The sequence below is a fragment of the Ovis aries genome, chromosome 3, assembly GCF_016772045.2.
Source record: "Ovis aries strain OAR_USU_Benz2616 breed Rambouillet chromosome 3, ARS-UI_Ramb_v3.0, whole genome shotgun sequence".
In the NCBI taxonomy this organism is placed as follows: domain Eukaryota; kingdom Metazoa; phylum Chordata; class Mammalia; order Artiodactyla; family Bovidae; genus Ovis; species Ovis aries.
This window is the reverse complement of record NC_056056.1, coordinates 112,716,462-112,741,542: the sequence shown is the minus strand read 5'-3', so window position 1 is coordinate 112,741,542 and position 25,081 is coordinate 112,716,462. Positions and strand designations below refer to the sequence as shown.

The 25,081-nt window shown below is 37.3% G+C and overlaps 1 protein-coding gene across 2 annotated transcripts in view; it reads right to left on the bottom strand.

Annotated features, from left to right (window-relative positions):
* The window catches only part of ZDHHC17 (zinc finger DHHC-type palmitoyltransferase 17), a 99,821-nt gene that overhangs the window by 14,550 nt on the left and 60,190 nt on the right, over window positions 1-25,081 (bottom strand). For both annotated transcript variants that reach the window (XM_027967158.3, XM_042246542.2), the window contains exons 8-10: window positions 20,217-20,342; window positions 5,054-5,196; window positions 3,597-3,697 (exon numbers count right to left, since the gene is read on the bottom strand). In XM_027967158.3, coding sequence (XP_027822959.1) covers window positions 3,597-3,697; window positions 5,054-5,196; window positions 20,217-20,342 — 370 coding nt within the window. The remainder of the gene's footprint in view (window positions 1-3,596; window positions 3,698-5,053; window positions 5,197-20,216; window positions 20,343-25,081) is intronic.

Sequence of the window (25,081 nt, the reverse complement as noted above, 5' to 3'; positions counted from 1 at the left end):
TTCAGTCCCTGGTGGGGAAACTAAGATCCCACAGACTGCAGGATACAACCAAAAGAAAGTGTATGCTTTTCTCCTGTTAAAAAAGAGTATCATATAAATATTCTGCAAGATTTTTAGACATTATCATGTATACACACTCCTTACGTTTCTCATGGAAGCACAGGTTGAGAAAGAACAGTTTCGTGAATGAAACAAACCTGCCTTTGTTTGGTAAATACCAAAACACTACCCAGCCACTTAAAACACAGGAGGAACAAAAAGGAAGAAGAAAGGAGAGTAGTTACTATCAGCTGCCACGCACAAAAGTGATTCTCTTGCTCCAGTCCCGTTTACGTCCACCTTTCACCATCCTCATTCTCCAAAATCCATGGGAACAGCCAGCACAGAATACGCAGAAAGCCAGATTTCCAGCTCTTTCAACAGCCAGAATAAAATAAAAAATAAATAAAGCTTACGAATAAAGCTGGGTAAATGTTATGTGCCAAGAATGCTGAATGGCGGCATTTTTCAGTGCAAAATCTTTATTATAACAGTTTCAAAAAGTGCTAACATATGTAATAAATATATCCATCAGGTTCTTGTTGTTCAGCTGCTCAGTCATGTCTGACTCTTCACAACCCCATGAACTAGAGCCTGCCAGGCTCCTCTGTCCGTGGGATTCCCCGTGGGCTCCCATTTCCTTCTCCAGGGGACCTTCCCGACACAGGGATTAAACCCACGTCTCCTGACTCACCTGGGAAGCCACATGCCATTTAGGCTGCACAAAAACCCAATGATAAAGCTTCCTGCCATCCCCATGACAAAACCAAGGCAGAGGCTAAGCAAGCAGTCTAAGATTAAAGAACGGATTTGAGACGAAGCTGGTAATAAAACCGAGGCTCTTACTACAGATGCTATCCTGCCTCTCCAAAGTACTCTACAGAATATTCTGAGTCACTGACTATTATGGGAACAATGATCACATCCACCTCTGATTTAAGAAGCTCAAGACCTGATTGAAAACTAATTTAGTTTTAGATACAGAATTCCTAACAACCTATTTCGAAAGCTTTGTCAACACAGCAAACAGTAGACTACATCACTTACGACAGTGAATTTTAGAGCTGTATGATAATTACAGAAGTATGAGCAAAATTTTCAAGTAAAAGTGCAAGCAAATCGCTACCAGAAATAACCACAGCTACCACTGCATGTGCTCACTTCCAGCTCTCATCACTCACACATTCTATAATCGGAATCTTTCTGTAAATACAATTTAGTATTTTTTGTTATAAGTATGACACCACATCACTAAGTCTTAGAAAAGCATTTTAACGGATATTTTATTGTCTACCACATGTCGGATAACTGATAAATCTATCCTCCTATTCAAGTTATTTCCATTTTTTCTCTATAAATGGTACAATGATAAACTTCTCTGTAAATAAACCTTTGATCTGATCTCTTATTATTTCCTTGTAAAAATTATGGTCAGTGTATAATATAGGGCATTTGAAGATATACTGTATCAGGTCAAAGAACTGGGCTCTATACCAGACTCTCAATAATTACCTGGCTATGTAACTTTGAGCAAGGCATACAACTTCTATGAACCTCAATTTTTCACTCAGTTAGAAAACAGCATTATGATTCATATGGTTTTTTTTTTAAATCTCAAAGAACTGTTCTGAGAACCAAGTAACATAATATATCTGAAGAACTATATATCAAATAGTAGAATTTGTTTATTTATTATAACAAATGGTTTATATCAATATAAGACTCATTATCACCACAAAAACACTGAAGCTGAGTAACATATGAGAAATTAAAATAACTTATATACAGTTGACCCTCATGTCTACTAACTAAAATTTATTTGTAACCCCAAAATCAATATTTAGAATGCTTCTGCAGTCATTTGTGACTCTGTGCAAAGTAACAATAAACATGAGTTGCCTTATGCACACATTTCCAGTTGAGCTAAACAAGGCAATACTTTGCCTTCTTGTTCAGCATCTGTGTGCTTTTTGTTGGTGACTGTGCTGTTTAAAATGGTCTCCAAGTATAGAGCTTAAGTGCCATCTGAAGTTCCTCAGCAAAAGCTGATATATGGACTATATAAAACTCTCTGGCGTAAAGTTTTCACTATTTGTAATTTACTAATTATCCTGCTTTTCTCTACTTAAATGCAAACAGATTAACAGTACAGCAACAGTCTAAAATATTTTGAGATGTGGACTGGATTTTTTTTTTTTTTTTTTTTTGGGAACATTAAACTTACTGTCCGATTTAGGAAGCCAAGTTAGAAAATATGTCTGGAATACTAGTCATTTCAGAGGTCAGTGCTTTTTATAAATTTAAAATAGATGAGGTACTGAAAATGAGCAGTTACGTTTTACTCATTAAATAATCCAATAAGAGAATTCTAATGCTTAATAAATCTCTGAAGAACAATTTTTATATCAAAGTATAATACAGGCCCAGAATGAGCTGGTAAAAACTGCAAGTGAAAAAATTGCAGTAGACCCTATGCTAAGAAAGTATTTTAAAAAGTAATCCTATAATGCTGTGATAATTAAGACTCAGAAGCACAGTTATAATTCTGCGGCTCAGTTTCACAAAGAAATAAGCATATTCTGTTTTTGTCTAGTAATACACAGGACAACTTAACAAAAAAGAATGCAATATTATAATATGCAAGACTATGAAGCGAAATCAGGTATCAGTAATAATTAATATTGTTCAGAACAGTTAAGTCACTGAATACTGCATACCATTTAAAATATCATATACTTTTTATATTGACAGTAATGTTTTGAAGAATGATTTAAGACATCAAACATGTACCTTTATTATAATAAAACATACTGCCTGACTGATTGTTTCTATTAAAACATCGAAAGCTGACACTGTCCTTATTTCTTAGATGTACACACATGCACGAATTTACAATGTCAAATTATACTACCTTTAAAAAGTACATCGAAAAAAAATAGTACATCGAAATAATTTGCTGAACTTAGCAAACATCTGAAGATACACCACTAAAGGCTTTTCATAAGCAAAAGAGAAAATTAACTGTTACCTATCACAGCAGAACAGTAATAAGTGCGACAGTAAGAAAAGGTGCAGAGAAAATGACACTGAGACACGAAAATCACAGCTCAGTCCAAAGGGGCAGCGTGTCTTAGAGAATCAGACAGACGTGTGCTTCTGCTCTACTTTATCAGAGACTAGCTGTGTGATCTTGAGAAAAAATAACAGATTAACCTACTTAAACCTAAGTTTTCTCATCTGTAAAATGGAGACAACAATATAAACGTAATAGGATGTGTAGTAAATGGAACACAAAGTATTTAGGAAAATGCCCTTTAAAAACTCAATTAATGGTCACTTTTATCAATATTTTATTACTACTGATGTTATTAAAAGCAGCTTTGAAAAGCAATTTATTAAATATGAAACATTTAAAAATACATTAGTTCATACTTATTTTTCTAATAAAACTGTTTTATTCTAGTATATAGTGAGTAGCTCAGCTATGTTAAATTATTAAACATTTGTTTAAACAAACAAAAATTGTTTTAGATAAAACCTTTATAACCAAAGGATATCATTCCAAAACCAGAAGAACCATGTCACATACATCCAAAATTTGGTTGCCAAATATATTCCAAGGGGCAATGCACTATGCATTGAATGATCAAAAAAGGATCTGTAAGACACAAGTTTTATAAAATGTGAACTCTATATTTCATTGTAAAAATGACTATTTATTTAAATGAAAATTACATCTATTCCGCATAGTAAACTTTTTAACAAAACCCAGAAATTCAGGATGCTTAGATATGAAGGCTGTTTTCCACAGTGATCAGTAACACATGAATGCACAGCTGAATGACTCAAGTCTGAAGCTAATTCATCAAGAATTAGAATTATATTATATATACGTTCCAACTTTAGAATTTCATTGTATTCCTATTCTTTTAAATAAAAAACCCACTTTAGCATATACAGTAACTCTGTCATCCAGCTTACTACTCACCAAAGGCATGTTATAATTTTAACAAATGAGGCAAAGCAATCCCCAAGTTTTTCACTGCATCATTATTTCTCCTTACCTACACATTCCCACTAAGCTTTCAGTACATCTTTTCAAAGAGAATGAACCAGCTAGGTTGGAGGGATTAAAGGTCATTATTTACGGATTTAGAATTCAGGAAAAAATAAACGCTGATAAATTTTATTAAACACTAAGCAGGACTGTGTATGCTTAGCAACCATCCATGTATGCTAAGAAGGCAGAATTGGTGAATTCTTACTCACACCTCTTGGCGAAAGTAAACACTAAAATAAGGTTAGGTTTCCTCCTGAGAGTTACCACACTGGCGCCCTACCATTCACTCTCATCTCGGTGAATTATTTTCAGAACTCTCTCGTGAAATTCTGGTGAAAACAAAGTACTAAAGGAATGGAAATTAGGTGGGAAATTCTGGACCATAAATAACTTCTAGTTTGTTGGGACAAACTTTAGGGCAATAGGAACTAAGGATAAGAAGCAAACAGAACAAACACAATGTTTGGAGAACAAAGGAGAAAATCTTAAAAAACAACCGAGCCCACTTCATATGCTTAGACTCTTCAAATGCTTAGATGTTCCCTTGAGCTAAAACTAAACCTCTTTCTTGCATACTGCCGATGGCCAGAGAAAACTTAATTTCTATGGAAAGGTAAGCTCAGGCATTGTACTTATCCAGAAATAAGCAATATATTACATTCAGAGTTCAACAAACTCACGTTCATGTCTATCGAAAAGTTTTAAAACTGTATTTTAGCCTTAAAAATGTTAGACTTAGTCACTAAAAGTACCTTTACAGTCATTTTTCACAACGATGTTAAAAATGTTAAAGATGTCAGATATAAATTTGCCAAAAATTCTTTCACATTACATTAAGATCAAACATGTTACATAAAGGCAGTGTTCTAAATATACATTAATTTTACATAGCCAGGTGCAAATTATGACTTTTACCTGTCTGGTTAAAAATACAGTTAAAAACAACACACTTACTTTGAAAGAAACTGTACTGTAGCCCAAACACCACCATACATTAGCCCTTTAATGAGCCAAGAATCAATATTTAGGTCTGCTATAAACCCAACCAGCCAAATAACTAGGAAAGGAGTTCCCAGCATTACTTTCTGCCGAAATTCCTGGACAGGGAAAAAAAAAAAAAAAGTTTTCATGTTTCAAGTAACCTCAATGTGAATCACTGTTACCTTTGTGAAAACACACAGCAGAGGTGAAATTATCAAATATACCTACTATGTGCAGAAAGTATTCAAGGTGCTAGTCTGTTTTCTAGGAAGAGGTATTAAATAAGCAATTTAAAAGTACTTGGTTAAAGTTGTGGAAAATGAGAACACGAGCTATAAGAGTGGGTTTAGACAGTCAGATACAGAAGACAGCAGGTACCACCTGCTAACATGTGGATGGGCCAAAAACCGTTCATGAAAATAACAGCCGATTTTAACGAGTGCATTGACATCGAAGGAGACGAAGGCGACAGAATGACTGAAGGCCTAACAGCTGCATCAGAGAAGGAGAACTGTGTGTGTAACCCGGAGAGGGTACTTTGAATGATACGTGTAAGTAGCATATTAAAATACCAAAGTAAGAGAATAAAATCAACTTTATTTAGAGCCCCAGAGATCACAGAATAGAGATGATGTGCCTCTGAACATGTGTCAAAGTACAGTGCTTAAAACTTCAGCTGCAGTACCATTTCATTTTTGTACTGGTCTAACTGTTAGAAATACTCCTAAGTACAAAACCTGCCTGCTTCCTTCTAACAGCTATTACAACCGTATCTTTGGAGCAACGCACAGTCTCCTGCCTCTTCTACGTAACAACCCTTCACAGGTTTATAGGCAGCTATTAAGTCTTGAGTTATGTTAAAGGACAAAATTATATAAGACACTCCAATTGTGACTTAACAAAGCTCAGAGTGTAAACATTACTCTCCTCATTGAATACTTACCTTTTTGAAGGCCAAGATTATATCAGACCTTTTTTAGCACCCTTTCATACCATTGGCTTCTAATGAAATAAACACCTTTTTCATATAAATGACTGTTTTCCCCAACTCAGTCACTGTAATTCATATACTGAACTAATTGTGTAATTTTAACTCAGACTAATAATTAAACACATCAACTTCAGAGTTTAATTTTATGCTGTTGTGAAATATCATCATTCCAATTTCTTTTTCATCTCTATTATGTGTGAATTTTGTATCAAGACATGAGAGAGCGTGTAACTGAGAAGAGTATATGAGTAAGGGCAGATACTGGCGGGAGAGAAGGTGAGCGTGGGGCATTTGAAAAGGTGTTTTCTAAAATTATCTTTAATCTGGCTTGTTTTTAGTCAAGACATTTGTTTCCCCCCAGCAATGGGCACATTTTCGTCCTTATTAAAAATTAAGACACAACTTATATACAGTGAAATTCACCCTTTTTTGTGTATACCTCTGAGTTTTGATGAATATACACAGTTGTGTAACAAGCGTGAATATCAAGACACAGCACAGCCCCATCAAGCCCGCAAACACCCTGTGCCACGAGGCACAGCCCTGGCAAACACTAGTCTGCTATCTGTCCTCTGACTTTTTCCTTTGCATGCATGTCACATGAAAGGGGTCACACTTAATGCAGTCTTTTAAATCTGGTTTCTTTCACTTAGGTGACGCATCTGACATTCATCCATTTGTTTCATGTTATCAGTAGTAAGGTCCTTTTGACGGCTGAGTAGTATTCCATTAAGAATTTAACACAGTCTGCCTATCCACTTCCCAGCTGAGAGACTATGCTTGTTCCCAGTTTCTGATTGTAAATAAAGCCATCAGAAACATTGACATATAATTTTTTGTGTGAACACTGGCTCATTTCACCCGGTTAAAAACCTACGTGTGTGATTCCTGGATGTTTTTCAAGCTGTCATTTAACACACCTATTACAATATTGTAAAGATGTAATGGTGATATGCTGCTTTTATAGATACAGAAAATTTTATATTTAATTACAGAATTTTTCAAATATGTAGTAAATTTGAAGGGATTTTGAAGTGAATCTACCACCCAGATTCAATTCAGTTCTTTAATTACACTTTTTGTTTTTAAATAATTACAATTTTTAACCTATTTTAAAAACTGATGTTACATTAGCTCCAAGTGTACAGCACAGCAATCTCAGTCATACATACGAAGGAATGTTCGCATCCCTTCTTTCTCAGATCCTTCCCCATCATAGACTATTACAAGACACTGGATACATTTCCCGTGCCACCACACAGTAGGCCCCTGCTGCTTGTCTATTTCATACACAGTGGTGCACAGATGGAGCTTGTCTCCCCACCCCTCTCATCCTTTCTGGTCACCATGCTTCTTTCCATGTCTGTGAGTCTGTTTCCATTTGGTAAAGACATGCATTTATGTCAGCTTTTAAGACCCCACACATAAGTGATATTATATATTTGTCTTTCTCTGGCTTAATATGGTTTCTAGCTTCATCCATGCTGCAGCAAATGGCATTAGTTCATTTTTTATGGCTGAGTAACATTCCACTCTATATATATACCATCCTTATCTTATTTAGACTTCCCTGGTGGCTCAGATGGTAAAGCGTCTGTCTGCAATGCAGGACACCTGGGTTTGATCCCCGGGTCGGGAAGATCCCCTGGAGAAGGAAATGGCAGCCCACTCCAGTATTCTCGCCTGGAAAACCCCATGGACAGAGGAGCCTCTTAGGCTGCAGTCCATGGGGTCGCAGAGAGTCGGACACGACTGAGCGACTTCCCTTTCACTTATTTAGGCTGCTTCCATGTCTTGGCTATTATAAACAGCGCTGCTATGAAAACTGGGGTGTATGTATCTTTTTGAAAGAGAGTTTTATCTGGATACATGCCCAGGAGTGGGATTGCTTGATCATATGGTAACTATTTTCAGTTTTTTAAGGAACCTCCATACTGTTCCCCATAGTGACTGCACCAATTTACATTCCCACCAAAAGCATAGGAGAGTTCCCTTTTCTCCACAATCTCTCCAGCATATATTATCTGTAGACATTTTAATGATGCCCATTCTGATTAGCAGGCTTCCCGGGTGGGACTAATGGTGGCAAAGAATCCACCTGCCAATGCAGGAGATGCAAGAGAGATGGGTTCAATCCCTGGGTTGGGAAGATCCCCTGGAGGAGGAAATGGCAACCTGTTTCATATTCTTGCCTGGAAAATTCCATGGACAGAAGGACCTGCTGGGCTACAGGTTCCACAGGGTCACCAAGAACTGGACATGACTGAGCACGCAGGAGAAAGAGGAACATTGGTGGGAGCAGGATTAGGCGACAGGGTGCTCTGCTGCCAATCTGTGAATATGCAAACACATACTGACCGGGGTGAGGCGGCACCTCATGGTAGTTTGGATTTGCATTTCTCTAATAATAAGTGATAATGAGCATCTTCTCATGGCCACCTGTATGTCTTCTTTGGAGGAATGTCTCTTTAGGTCTTTCACCCATTTTTTTGATCGGGTTTTCTTTTTTTATAGTAAGCTATTATGAGCTTTTTATTTTAGAAATTAATCCCTTGATGGCAACATCATTTACAAATATTTTCTCCCATCCCGCAGGTTGTCTGTTTTGTTTATGCTTTCCTTTGCAGAAGCTTTTAAGTTTAATTAGGTCCCATTTGTTTCTTTTTGTTTTTATTTCCATTACTCTTTAGAGATGGATCTGAAAAATATTACCATGATTTCTGTCAGAGTGTTCTGCTTGTTTTCCTCTAGGAGCTTCACAATATCCAGTTCTACATTTAGGTCTTTAATCTATTTTGAGCTTATTTTTATACATGGTGTTAGAGAAAGCTCTAATTTCATTCTTTCACATGAAGCTGTCAAGTTTTCCCAGCACCCACTTCTCAAAGGGACTGCCTTATTTTCATTGTATATTTCGGCTTCCTTTGTTGTAGATAACTGACCCTAACTGCATGGGCTTCTTGCTGGGCTTTCTGTCCTATTCCACTGAGCCATATACATCTGCTTCTGTGCCAGTACCATACTGTTTTGATTACCATAGCTTTGTAGTAGAGTCAGAAGTCAGGGAGCATGATTCTCCCAGTTCCCCTTTTCCTTTCTCAAGATTGTTTTGGCTATTCCAGGTCTTTTGTGTTTCCAAAGAAATTGTAAAATTTTTTGTTCTAGGTCAAAGAAAAATGCCATCAGTAATTTGATAGTGATTGTGCTGAATCTGCCTTGGGTAGTATGGTCATTTTAACAATATTGATTATTTCAAATCAAGAACATCATATACCTTTCCATCTGTTTGTGTCATCTTCAATTTCTCTTACTAGTAGCTTATAGTTTTTTTGAAGAGTACAGGTGTTTTATCTCCTTAGATAGGTTTATTCCTAGGTACTTTATTCTTTTTGATGCAATGGTAAATGAGATTGTTTCCTTAATTTCCCATTTTGATATTTCATTGATAGTGTATAGAAATGCAACAGATTTCTATATATTAGATTTGCATCCAGTAACGTTATCAAATTCATTGATGAGCACTAGCAGTTTTCCACTGGCATCATTAGAATTTTCCACATATAGTATAATGTCACCTGCAAACAGGGACAGCTTGGCTTTTCATTCATAATTTTCTGGGTATTCACTGGGTTACTACACAGACCATTAGTTCATTCCTTTTTATTGCTGAGGAATATTTCACAGAATGAATGTGTTTGTTTGTTTAATCATTCACCCACTGAAGGACTTTGGGGTTTTTTCCATTTGGGGTCTGTTATGAATATATGAACGAATATTATGAATACATGAGTATGAACGCTATAAACATTCACATACAAATCTGTGTGTGAACGTCAGTTTTCCCTTTTCTGGGATAAACGCTTAAGAGTATGATTTCTGGGTTGTATGGAACTACGTGTTCCGAACTGCTCTCCAGGGCGCTGTATTGCTTTACGTGTCTGCCAGCGATGTCTGAGTCTCTCAGCACCCTCATCAGCATCTGGCGGTGCGGTAACTTTTTACTGCAGCTATTCAGATAGGTATGTAACAGTAAGTCACTGCAGTTTCAATTTGAATTTCCCAAATGACTAAAACGATGTTGAAGATTTTTTCATGTGCCTGTTACTTTTATACCTTTTTTGGTAAAAATGTCTCTTCTTTAAACTATTTTCTAATTGGATTATTTGATTTTACACTTTTGAGTTTTGAAAGCTCTTAATATATCTTGGAAACTAGTCCCTTTGTTGGATATGTGGCTTGTAAATTCTTTATCCCAGTCTGTAGTCTTCACTTTCATTTTAATAACACAGTCTTTCACAGAACATAAGTTTTAATTTTGATTCAAATCTGAATGATCAATTTTTACCTTTATGGATCATGCTTTTTATATCAGATCTCTGCATGGCCCTAGATTTTTAGGTTTTACATTTCACATTTAAGTCTTCAACAGTTGTGAGTTAGTTTACTAATGCAGTATGAGGTCTGAGTAGAGGTTTATTTTTTTGCCTATGCATGTCCAGATGCTCCAATATCAACTGCTGAAAAGGCTATGTTTCCTCCACTGAACCGTTTTTATACATCTGTCAAACATCTGTGGGCACATCTTCGTGATTCTAATTCTAGGCTCTCTATTCTGTCTCACTGGTTATTTTATTTCTCCAGAAATACTACAGAGTCTTGACTACTGAAGCTATATATATAGCACGTGTTAAAACTGCAGACAGTGATTCTTCTTTTTCAAAGTTGTTTTAGGTATTCTAAGTCCAAGTAAGTTTTGGCTATACAAAAAAAAAAAGAAAAGAAAAGAAAAAAATCTTGCCAGGATTTGAGAACAACTGATACATTTACTACATTGAATCTTCCAATTCATGAACACAGTAAGTCTCCCCACTTACTTAGATCATCCTTGATTTCTTTCATTGGCATTTAAAATTTTTTCAGCATACAAGTTACTTTACAACCATTTACAGAGCAACTCTCTAGGAAAATAACCTGAAGACTAGCAGAAGAGATTTTTCATAACTAAAGAAATAAAGGTGGAACCACAATGAGATGGCAGGAAGGGGTGAACACAGTATAACCAGAGCTCACATCTCCAGGATCAGTGGACTTACAAATGGAAGGAGTATCACAATCCTAGAGGTCTTCCCCAAGGAAGAAGTGGTTTAAGCCCTATGTGGGGCTCCCCAGCCAAGGGTCCTCCTATACTAGGAAGAAAAGCTTCCACACATCTGGCTTTGAAAACCAGCAGAACCCATTTCAGGAGAGCTGGAGGTCCACAGGAAACAGAGATTCTGTTTTAAAGGACACTGGCAAAATTCAGACGCTCCAAAGTACGAGCACAAAGAGGCAACAGTTAGAAGCCTGGAATAGATCTACTAGCTAAGCTTGAAGAGTCCTCTGGAGTGGCAGAAAGCAAATAAAAGACCCCTACATATACAGAAATTGGTGGCAGCTCTTTTGGGGAACTTCTTTTACCCTAATAACACTAGGTTTCTCTGGAGGCTCAGCTGGTAAAGAATCCACCTCCAATGCGGGAGACCTGGGTTCAATCCCTGGGTTGGGAAGATCCCCCTGGAGAAGGGAAAGGCTGCCCACTACAGTATTCTGGCCTAGAGAATTCCATGGACTGTATTGTCCAAGGGGTCACAAAGAGTTGGACACAACTGAGCAACTTTCACTTTCACTAACACTAGGGTTGGAAAGAAGCATTTTAGAATCCTCCCTCTAGCCTATTGGTCCCCAGAACCTGGCCCCACCCTCCATCCAGGCAGCACACCGCAAGCACTGCCCCTACCACTGCCTGGGGCCACCCAAACAGCCAACCAATCAGTATGACATACTACAATAACAAACTGAAGAATAAAAATCATATGATTATCTCAGGAGATACATAAAAAGTTTTTGACAAAATTCAACATTCATTTATGATAAAAATCTCAACAAAAGTGGGTATAGAGAAAACCTATCTCAATATAAAAAAGGCCATATATGACAAACCCACAGGTAACATCATACTCAATAGTAAGAAGTTGAAAGCATTTCCTCTAAGGTCAGGAACAAGACAAAGATGCACACTCCTCCACAGCGGTGAGACAAGAAAAAGAAAAGAAGAATCCAGATTGGAAAGGAAGAAGTAAAACTGCCGATGTTTGCAGGTGACATGACGCTACGCATAAGACATCACCAAAGTCTATCAGAGCTAACAGGTGGACTGAGCAGTTACAAGACATAAGACTAATAAACTGAACTCTGCTGGTTCACACACTAATAACCAACAATGAGAAGGAGAAATTAAGAAAGCAATCCCATCTACAAGTACATCAGAAAGAATTCAATACCTAGTAATAAATCTAACCAAGGAGGTAGAAGATTTATACTCTGAAAACTGAGTATAAACTGAGTATAAAACTGTTAAGACATTGGTAAAAGAAACTGAAGACGGCACAACAGATGCAAAAACATACCATTCTCACAGACTAGAAGAACTGATACTGTAAGCGACCGTACTACCCAAGGCAATTTACAGATCCAGCGTGGTCCTTATCAGAATCCCAATGGCACTTTCCACAGAACTAAAACAAGCAATTCTACAATTTGTATGGAAACACAGATGACCTGAATAGCCAAAGCAATCTTGAGAAAGAAGAACAAAGCCAAAATATCACATTCCTTGATTTCACATTCTACCACACAGGTACAATAATCAACAAAGCACAGCACTGGCACCAAAACAGACACACCCGCCACTAATCGGTGAAACCCAAGTCAAAACCAGCAGAGGGTGCCACCTCAGACCCGCAAGAGTGGGCATCAGCACAGGAGATGAGGAAAAACAAACCCCGGTTAAGATTGTGGAGAAAAGGAAATCCTTGCCCACTACTGGTGTAACTGTAAATCGGTACAGGCACTATGGAGGGTCCGCAAAAAGTTAAAACCAGAACTGCCGCACGTCCCAGAAATATCACTTCTGGGTATCTACCCAAAGAAAACAAAAGGACTAAACAGAAAACATATTTACACCTCAGTGTTCACTGCAGTATTATTTACTGTAGCCATGATATGAAAGGAACGTAAGTGCCCACTGAGGTATGAATGGATACAGAAGGTGTGATCTATACATATGATGGAATATTACTCAGCCACTGAAGAGTGGAGTCTTGCTATTTGAGACAACACGGATGGACTGAGAGGTATTATGCTCGGTGGACTAAATCAGAGAAAGACAAATACTACCACCACGTGGTCTCACTTACATGGGAAATCTAAAAATACAAACAAAACAAAAACAGACACAGAGATACCGGAGGGGAAGGGGCTGCGGCTGAAAGAGATTGAGAGGTACGAACCTCCGATTATAAAACTAACAAGCCATAGGATGTTACATTGTACTCAGAGTAACCACCAGAAAAGGTATTCCAAGAGATATAAATTCTGAAAAGCTTTTATAGATGGTTATGAAAAGTTTATCAGTAACTCACAAGAAGACAGGAAAAAGAAAACAGAACCAAAAACAGAACAAATGGAAAAGAGCATAAGGAATACGGTCAGTAATATCATAACAAATGTATATAGGAGAAATGGCTACTAGACCTAATGTGGTGATCATTTCATAATGTATGCAAATGTCAAGTCACTACACAGTACATCTGAAACTGACATAATACTGGACATCAACTATATTTCAATTTTAAAAGTAAAGTAAAAAATAATAATAAAAAAAGAAAATAGAAAAACAACAACAAAAAAAGTTATGTTTATACTATACTATAGTGTATTAATACCTTTATGTCAAAAAAAAGCGTATCTTTTAATTTAAAAATATTGCTAAAAAATTGCTAAAAAGTGCTGACCATCACCTGAGCCTTCATCAAGTCATAATGTTTTTGCTGGCGGAGGGTTTGAAATACGGCAAGGATTACCAAAATGTGACATGGAGACATGAAATAAGCAAATGCTGTTGAAACTGGCACCAACAAGACTTACTTGATGCCGCCTGCCACAAAACTTCACTTGTTAAAAAAAGAAAGCAATATCTGTGAAACGCAATAAAATGAGATATACCTGGAGTTTTCCTTTTTGTGCTGTCTTTGCCTGCTTTTGGAATCATACGTCATTTCTATTCTGCTACTTGCCCATACAAGTAACTTTTCAATATTCTTGTAGGTGAAGTGAGTTTCTTACAGACAGCATATAGTTGAGTCATGGATAATCCACACTGCTGATATCGGTCTTTTAATTGGTATATTTAGACCATTTATAGTTATTCTGGGCTTTCCGAGTGGCACTAGTGGTAGTAAAGAACCTGTCTGCCAATACAAGAGACTTAGAGATAAGGGTTCAATCCCTGGGTCAGGAATATCCCCTGGAGGAGGACACGGCAACCCACTCCAGGATTCTTGCCCGGAGAACCCCACGGGCAGAGGAGAGCTTCAGTCCAGAGGGTCGCAGAGAGTCGGACGTGACTAAAGCGACTTAGCACACAAACAGTTACTCTAACTACTGATAAGTTAGGATGCTGCTGCTGCTAAGTTGCTTCAGTCGTGTTCGACTCTGTGTGACCCCATAGACAGCAGCCCATCAGGCTCCGCCATCCCTGGGATTCTCTAGGCAAGAACACTAGAGTGGGTTGCCATTTCCTTCTTCAATGCATTAAAGTGAAAAGTGAAAGTGAAGTCGCTCAGTCGTGTCTGACTCTTAGCATGGACTGCAGCCCACCAGGCTCCTCTGTCCTTGGAATTTTCCAGGCAAGAGTGCTGGGGTGGGGTGCCATTGCCTTCTCCAATATGTTAGGATATAAATCTATAATTTAACGTTTTGTTTTCCATTTGTTCTGTTTTTGTTTCTGTTTTCTTTTTCCTATCTTCTTGTGAGTTACTGATAAACTTTTCATAACTATCTTTAAAAGCTTTTCAGAATTTATATCTCTTTGAAGACCTTTTTTAGTGGCTACTCTAAGTACAATATAAATATAACTTATCACAGTATACTGGCTGCAGTCACCATCTGCAGTGATTTTGGAGCCCAAAATAATAAAGTCTGACACTGTTTCTACTGTTTCCCACCTATTTCCCATGAAGTGATGGGACCGGATGCCATGATCTTCGTCTTCCGAATGTTGAGCTTTAAGCCAACTGAACTGAACTGGACAGTATACTGGTGTCATCATTTCACCAATCTAAGTGAAGTGTGGAAACCTTACCTCCATTATTCTCTCTCTGTCCCTACCTGTCTACAACATAAGCTGTCTCAAAACTGTTTTCTACATGCATTCAGATCCACAGCAAACAATACTGCGATGCTTGTTTCGACTGCCACGTAGTTTGGAAGATGCAGAATCAGAAGGAAGTCTACTGCATCTGCCTGCAGTTTTGCTTACTTGACATTATGTTCCAAGAGTCTTTCCTTTATCACTTCCCGTCTGTCTAAAGAACGCCTCTTAGCCACTTTCAGGGCAGGACTCAGTTCAGTTCAGTCGCTCAGTCGTGTCCAACTCCTTGCGACCCCATGAATCGCAGCACGCCAGGCCTCCCTGTCCATCACCAACTCCCAGAGTTCACTCAGACTCACGTCCATCGAGTCCGTGATGCCATCCAGCCATCTCATCCTCTGTCGTCCCCTTCTCCTCCTGCCCCCAGTCCCTCCCAGCATCAGAGTCTTTTCCAATGAGTCAACTCTTCGCATGAGGTGGCCAAAGTACTGGAGTTTCAGCTTTAGCATCATTCCTTCCAAAGAAATCCCAGGGCTGATCTCCTTCAGAATGGACTGGTTGGATCTCCTTGCAGTCCAAGGGACTCTCAAGAGTCTTCTCCAACACCACAGTTCAAAAGCATCAATTCTTCAGTGCTCAGCTTTCTTCACAGTCCAATCTCACATCCATACATGACCACAGGAAAAACCATACCCTTGTCTAGATGTACCTTTGTTGGCAAAGTAATGTCTCTGTTTTTCAATATGCTATCTAGGTTGGTCAGAACTTTTCTTCCAAGGAGTAAGCGTCTTTTAATTTCATGGCTGCAATCACCATCTGCAGTGATTTTGGAGCCCCCAAAATAAAGTCTGACACTATTTCCACTGTTTCCTCATCTATTTCCCATGAAGTGATGGGACCAGATGCTGTCTTCGTTTTCTGAATGTTGAGCTTTAAGCCAACTTTTTCACTCTCCTCTTTCACTTTCATTAAGAGGCTTTTAGTTCCTCTTCACTTTCTGCCATAAGGGTGGTGTCATCTGCATATCTGAGGTTATTGATATTTCTCCGCAATCTTGATTCCAGCTAGTGCTTCTTCCAGTCCAGCGTTTCTCATGATGTACTCTGTATATAAGTTAAATAAGCAGGGTAACAATATACAGCCTTGACGTACTCCAGAGGCAGGTCAGGTGGTCTGGTATTCCCACCTCTTGAAGAATTTTCCACAGTTTATTGTGATCCACACAGTCAGAGGCTTTGGCATAGTCAATAAAGCAGAAATAGATGTTTTTCTGGCACTCTCTTGCTTTTTCAATGATCCAGCGGATGTTGGCAATTTGATCTCTGGTTCCTCTGCCTTTTCTAAAACCAGCTTGAACATCTGGAAGTTCCCAGTTCACGTATTGCTCAACCCTGGCTTGGAGAATTTTGAGCATTACTTTACTAGCATGTGAGATAAGTGCAACTGTGCGGTAGTTTGAGCTGTCTACAAATTCTGACTTTTCTTTTATCTAAAAACGTGTTCTTCTCCTTCACTCCTGAAACATATTTTCACTGGATATAGGATTCTGAATTGATAGTTCTTTCCATCTGGCATTCAGAAAATGCAGCAGCTGAATAGAAATCCACTATTACTGAATGGTTTTATCCCTACTGGTTAGGGGTGTTTAAGATTTTTATTTTTTGGTCTTTAGCTTCCAGAAGTGTCACTATGATACATTCAGTCTGGATTTTATTGAGTTTAATCTGTTCAGGGTTTGTTCTACTTGTTAACCTACAAGTCTGTCTTTTGCAAAATTTGGGGATTTTTTGGCCATTATATCTTTGAGCATGTTTTCAGCCCCACCCTCTTTTCTTCTGGAACCCCAATCATATCAATGTTAGATATACTGTTATAATCACAGGCCCCTAAGGTTCTTTTCTGTTTGTTTTCATCGTTTATTTCCTTTTGTTGTCTTCAAGGTCATTGATTCTTTTCTCTTCTCTTCTGCTGTCGAACTCATCCACTGACTTTTAAAATTTTTTTGGTTATTTTATTTTTCAATTTTACAATTTCCATTTGGTTCTTATTTACAGTCTATTTCTATATTTCTATTTCTTCACTAAGCCTCTATTTTTCACTTGTTTCAAGTGTGTTCATAAGTATTCACTGAAGGCTTTTTATGATGATTGTTTTAAAATCTTTTGTCACATAATTCTAACATCTTTGATATTACACTGGCATCTAATGATTCTCTTTTCATTCAGTCGGATCTTCTTGATTCTTGTTTTGATGAACAACTTCTTTTTGAAACCTAGACATTTGGGGTATTATGAGACACTGGATCGTATTTAAACCTTTCGTGTGGATTCCTCTGATGCAGGCAGAGGGATACCTTCTCATTACTGGCAGGTGAGGTGAAGTCCAGGCTGCCAAGCGGGCCTTCACTGACACTGAGGAGAAGCTTCCTCATTACTGATGGGCAGAGGTGGGGCTCCCAAGTCCCCAGTGCCCCTCACTGGTGACCTCCCTGGCTGGGAGTGCCCCATTCCTGTTTCCTACATGATCGCCACCAACACTGCAGGGGAAGGGAGCTCACCGACAGCGTGTGTGGACGAAAACCCCGGCTCTCTACCCAACCTTCCCTGACCCCACCCCAGGAGAGAAGCTGGGGCACATCGCTGTAGCATGGTAAGGCTGGAAAGCTAGGTCTTTGCTGGCATGAGTCAGGGTGGGTCCACAGTTTTTTCTGTTGTTTCTGGCTGTAGCAGAAATTTATTTTCTAAAAGTTTCTACCTTGCCAAATATGCGGTCTCTTTTGTGGTCTTTGGGTTAAGGGCAAGCTTTTGGGGGAGCTGTTTTAGTCTGTACCCATTCATGATTCTGGGTTGTTGGCCTTGTCAGTTCCTCTTCTGGAAAATATGAAGCAAAAAAAGAAAAAAGAGGGAACTCACCACCACGTTACTCTTTGGATCCTTAGCTCCCTAACTCTCTGCCTTCTTCTCTCCATCCTCAGTCTTCCTATATTTGTTTTGTACATAATATCCAGGTTCTTTAGTTGTACTTGGCAAGAAGGAATAGGGAAAAATACATCTACTCCATCTTCCCAGATTTATTTTCACATAATTAATAAAAAACATTAGAGAGTAATCCTTGTGAGATTTTCACTGCTAACAGAAGGGATCCTGGGTTTTTAAATGTTGAGAAACACTAATTTAGAGATTTCCTTATAACTCATCAAGATTCCTTTCATATCTGTCTACTATCAGTGTCCAAAAATAATTTTTTTTCCTTTTGGGCTGACTTATTTTTAGTAAAAAGCTATTGAGTCTTGGGCGTTTTCTTGTTTAGTTTTAAATACAGAACATACTTCACAGACTAGCAAATCCAGTCATGTTCATAATTTAAATTTTTCTAATGTGAGATGGAAAGAGAATAGTCTATACAAATGCAAATACTTAATTTCACAAAGCCCCAGTTAATGAAATCATGAATTTTTATCTAGTGATTGCTTTAGATTACATAGTATTTTTAAAGCTACTAATGCAAAAAGCTTAAACAAAAAAACCAGGAATATACAACTTCTGAACTGATCACAGTAATATACACAAATGTTAATAAAATTGTGCAGAACTTTTTAATGCAGCTCTCTTCTTAAAAGAAACTGTATTCAAACACATAACCCTGATATATAGTTCATTACTGCTATAATAAATAATTTTGTAAACATCTAAAACTTCACTAAGCAAATGAAAGCACAAAGATAATGAGACATTCCAGAGTAACAAAAGACATTTTTATTAGTGGCCTAGTTATTATGAGAAATTAGCCATTTTTTACTCTGTTGAGCAAAACTGCTCTAAATCCTGGAGGACAGAGCAACATCAGAGTATTGGGGTGGCCAAAAAGTTTGTTTAAAAGTTTCCATAACACTGTATGGAAAAACCAGAAGAAACTTTGGGGCCCACTCAATAAATAATTAACTATTTTTAATATCATATCTAAATAGTAAAATGAAAAGATGATATGACATGCAAAAACTGCTTCTCAGACTCATATATGGGGCTGAAAATGGCCAAGTTTATAAACTACAAATCTAATTCTTCTGATGTCTAAGTAATGGACCAATGGACTTTTCAGCTCATTAGGACATTAAGGAAGTTTAAATCCTACGTAAATCCTACATATCAATGAGGCATGCTTTCAAATCTGTTTCCCTTTACCCCAAACTTATTTTGTTTTGGTAACAGATAGATCAGTGTTAACTTTATATAAAAGTATCACCATTAGAACCGCCTGAATAAGACATATATGATGCCCAAGGCGTAATGCCATTCAACTTGTGATTACTGACAAGTCAGCAAATGTCTCATCAATTATTCAGATATACCAAAAACTATCAGTCAGCTAGTCTTCCCTTTTAAGGAAATAAATTTTTAAGGAATACAGATCCTTCTTTTGGGGAAAATGTTCTTAGTTTTGAAATCATACAATTAGGCAACTAAGGCAAAAATCACACAGTTTAAAACTGAAGATTTTATGGAAGATTTAAAATGAGCTTTCTATAGAGAATAGAATAATAAGTTTCTCTCTCTCAATGAAAGTGACAACATATTACAAAAGAATGGAAAGCTTAAATTAACTATAGAGATGTAAGTAGTTTCAAAATATATAAGGACTAAGATTTTTCACAAGTTATTATTATTATACTAACAAATACACTTAAAAGGAAAAGTTTTATTATCTCTCTATAAAAACTTGACAAAGGCCAGCTGAATTAAAGTTTATGTTAGTAGTGAACAGGCATCTAAACAATCTCATATATACCCATCCTTCTTAAACTTTGGTCTCCACCTTTATTTAGCTGGGTGAAATAATACTTTAAAACACTGCACTGGCCAGTGCCAAGACTAAAGCCCATACACACGCTGAGAAAATACGCTTATGAATTTTACTCAAAAAGACTCTCTGTTGAAAGCCTTCAGTCACGGACTCACCCTATCAGCTTTCAGCTTTCTAAGGAAGGATGGATTGTCATATCCCTTTGCTTGCCGTGCCTCTTGCAGATGGTTGATCATCCACACATTCTTTCTCTGCTTTGCCAAATCAAGTGCTGATTCGCCCTGATGATATAAACAGAAGAAATTCACATTAAAAAAAGAGAAAACAAAGAAAAAGCAGAATACTTTAGTGACTAGCTAAAATTAAAGCACTTCCACAAAGATAAACGGACAGCACTATTAATTCATTAACATTGTTTCTACATTTGGCAAAGTCAATTACTAAAAGACTCTAAATTATATATTACTTATGCTTTTCCACTTAAGGTACATTCAGAAAATATATTTACACATACTATTCTATAGACTATTTCTGGCTTGCATTTTTACTTATTTTAGGGAGTAATCAAAAAGTAGGTATTTTAGCACCTGCTGGATCAGAGGCTATCACTAAGTTTATGCAGTTATTCTAAATTCTTTAAGGGTTTCATTAGGAACAGTAATTGCTACAAACCATCCTGCTATAATACCAAACTGCCAGAAACCTCTCTGTTTAATTTTAGTGCCGAAAGAAGTCTAGAGAAGAGGAGAGAGGAGAAAAAGAGAAAACTGCCACTTCTTCTACTATTATGTTGGTATTCTTGATCATGCTAGATTCATTCACCCATCCAGAAACTTCCAAGAGAACTAGGGCAGTAACAAAAGAGTTAAACTCATGTTAGAGACTTGAAGCTCCCTTTACTTGCAAGAAAAAGAATGCCAGGAAGTATAAATGACCAAAACTAGAACATTTTAAAGGAAGAAACAAGAAATGAGTGTCCCCAATTCTAAATTTATGCTTCTTTATGCCTTTATTAATTAAAAATCATATTTCTCCTTTTGGTAGTTATATACCTACATTTTTATTCTATTTCATAGTCTCCATTTTTATCTACTTCCTTAAAAAGAAAAAAATAATTTTGTTTGCAAAATTTTAAGAATTAAGGATGAATATTCAAAATTACTTTAAAAATGGGAAAAAGTACTGAAATTTTATTTTTAAAAACTGGATGAAAATAAAGAAATAAGGAGGCCTGGGTGCCTTACTTGTGAGGGATAATTATTAATCAAATATGGAATACAGTTTATTCAATTTTTAAAAAACACTGAAAAATAAAGAATCAAACAACAAAATAAACACACCACTACCACCAAGAGCAACAGCAAGAGCAACACAACTATAAAAACAAAAAGCCTAAGCAATCCTTTAATAAAAAGATCAATAGTATTTAATAAGAAATGGGCTAACTTAGGTGAATCCTCCACAAACAGGGATATTTACTTTAAAATGTCCCCCTACCTATTCCAAAATTCTATCACCTAGGTTGTCAGAACCAGCTAATTAATCCAAACTGAAAGATTACCTGAATAAAAGCACTCCCTTGGGCAACAACTCCCAGAGCATATCCTGCGGCTGCCTCGGTCCAGCTGAGCATCCCCTCCACTAGAGGGCCATGTGACACCTAAGGATCGCCTAGATAAAAAGATGGAGGGTGCTTTAAGAAGCCTTTCAACTGCTCCTCTAGTCGTCTGACTATTTTTGCACAGTTCTTTTATTCAGCTGGCAAAACAAACAAGCAATTAATTTTAAAAATTCTAAAACCAAGGTTCCAGGTCAAGTCTACATTTGAACACTCCATGTGTCAGCCAAAACAGCAAGTGATAACATGAGCAGTAACAAGAATCATGGAGTATTAGAGCATGTAATTGACTAGTAAGAGAAGACCTTCAGGGGTTTTGGTGAGATAAACACTATGGAAGGTGCAAGACCACTTTCTGCCTAAGTGAGGTTGAATTTCATTATTAAATCTAAGGAAAGCTCTTCTTTGGAGACCATCAAGGTCGGGTACCTAAGAGGTAATGAAAACTATTTTCTGAAAACAGTTTCTTAGTTCTTTTCAAGAAACCATACAAAAGTCTTTCAATATATTAATTAACAAAGCTCAAGAATTTTACATTTTGCACAAGCTAAAAATTATGTCCTTTGATAATTTTAGAAAGAAAAAATTATAAATATATAGGCAGCACTCAAGATTAATTGCCCTCCCCAAACTCAATTCATCTGAATTTATCAACCAAAAACATGTGTAAGGAGGTGAAATATATTTTTTAAATCCACAAATGAGATGCTACCATGAAAAGGGATTACTGCATAGGCCATTTTTCTTAAAGTCTAAGTATCTCAAATCACCCTCTCCCACTATTATTACCACCTCAGAAGATTTATTCTTTGTCACCATTAATTAGGGACATGGTTTTTAAACTCTTTTAAGGCATGTCTGATGAAAGTCTGGCGACTTCCTCGCCAGAAAAATGCTGATACTTTATTCATTAACAATATTAGAGCTCAAGGACCTACCCCTTAACCAAAATCCACTGGTGGGCCCCAGATTAAGAACCTCTAATTGAGGGTATATGGTCATTCCTAATCCTTCTAACAATAAAATTAGTCATTTTAAAGTTATCTATCATTTAATAATGTCTCCAAAATAAGTTATTATTTTGATAAAAGAATCATTTGTTTATATATTAAAAGAACTGAAACACTCAAATAACTAATTTACAAGGATATAAAGACAGATTCCTAAGAAATTTATGCTTAATTTTATTTAGGAAATAGCTATTTTAGAAGAAATAATCAATAGTTAAATACTATAACATAAAGTATAATTTTTCATATTCTTTGACGAATGTAACTTTTATTAGCTATTAAAGCCATATCCAGATTTACAGGCTCCATCTTGGTACAATTCATGTTTATCACCAGACTTTCTTAAGGCTTAAAATGAAAAAAAGGAAAAATACACAGCTATAAATCAACTTAATCCATCAAATTCCAGGACAAACAATCTAGGTGGGGTTTTTTTTTTTATTTAACGAATTTTTCACATAGCTATGTGACATTCCACAAAGCTAAAAGGTACCATCTCAAATTATATATGACTAAAACAGAACCAAGTCCTGTTGCCCCAAAAAAGCTTATTTCCTTCCATTTTCACAATTTCAACATATATCACAAGACACTCAGTTATTCAAACCAAAACTGAATCATTGATATTTTTTCTTTCACCTTCATTTTTAATCTACCTTTTCTTTTCTGCTCTAAATTAACATTTCCCAAATCATTCATTTTTCTCCATCACCTCAATCTCAGGCAAAAGTAACATTATCACTTGCCTGATTTATTACAAGAACCAAACTGATCTTAATACATCCCCTTTCACTTTCTTAATTCTTCAATATATTCTCCAAATAACAAAGCAATTTTTAAAAAATATTTTAAACACTAAGATTACATAACAATTCCACAAAAATCTTTCCAACTACTTCTCATGACTGCGAATACAGTTAAAGTACTTTATCATGGCCTGGTACCTATCTCTCTCAGTGACTCTTGCTTGGTCAAAGCTGTCATTTCTACACCTCTAACATGACAAGCTTATTCCTGGCCTTGGACCTCACACTTGTGGGTTCCTCCACATGTAAAGTATTTTCTCATGTATCTAACTGATCCCTGTCTCAGAGACATTCACGAATCACTCTCACCTGATACAGCCCCCTTAGCCCTCCCTCATCATGACCACGTTTGCCTCTGTGGGTGTGTTTGTTAATTTACTTATCATCTATTTCCTTAATACAGTGTAATTTTCTGAGAGAATAGGGACTTTGTCTGTCTTAAGCACTGACTGCCCAGCATTGAAAAAACACTTGTTGGATGAATGAACGCTCTCCACTAGAAGGTGACTAGACTTCAGCATATTAGGAATACCAGATTCCAGTAGAAAAGGTATTTGATACTTATTTCACCCTTTTAATCACATTAAAATAACAGTTTTAAACAAAAATCTATTTTTTAACCAGTGTGGTTAAAAAGACTGCTTTTACTCTGAAAGTATAAATGCTCCCTGAGCAACTGAAGCAACTCCTTAGACTTTATTTCCTTTAAAAACAGTGTCACTTCAAATAAGTCAGAAGAATGACAAATACCTTATGATACCACTTACATGTGGAATCTAAAAACAAAACATCAACAAAACGCAAGCTCATAAATACAGAGAACAGACGGCTGAGTGCCAGAGGGAGACAGTGTGGGAAGTTGGGGAGAATAGCGAAGGGAGTCCAGGGTATAAACGGCCAGTTCTAAAAAACAGAAGTCACGAGGATATAATGCACGACACTATAGTAATAACTGCTGTTATCCAGCTGCTAAATCAGGTCCAACTCTTGTGCAGCTGCATGGACTGCAGCCCGCCAGGCTCCTCTGCCCGTGGGATTCTCCAGGCAAGAATACTGGAGGGGTTGCCACTTCCTCCTCCAGGGGATCTTCCCCACCCGGGGACGGGAAGTCACATCTCCTGCACTGGCAGGCAGGCTGTTCACAACTGAGCCCCCAGTGAAGCCCACAGTTACCAATACTCTAGTGCATATTCAGAAGTCACTAAGAGTGAGTACCTCGAGGGTTTGCATCATCTGCGTGCTAAGTCACTCTAGTTGTGTCCAACTCTTTGCAACCCAGGCTCCCCTGTCCATGGGATTCTCTAGGCAAGAATATTGGAGCGGGTTGCCATCCCCCCACCCCGCCGCACCTTCAAGGGATCTTCTTGACCCAGGGATCAAACCCGTGTCTCTTAGGTGCACTGCACTGACAGGCAGGTTCTTTACCACGATGTCCATCTGGGAAGCCCAAATCTTGAGGGGTTTACACCACAGGAAAAAAGAAATTTGTCACTGTGATGGTGATAGATGTTTACTGGACATGTTGGTCATTTCGCAAGGTGTACACATGTCAAATCATTATGTTCTACACCTGGGAGCTGTATGAA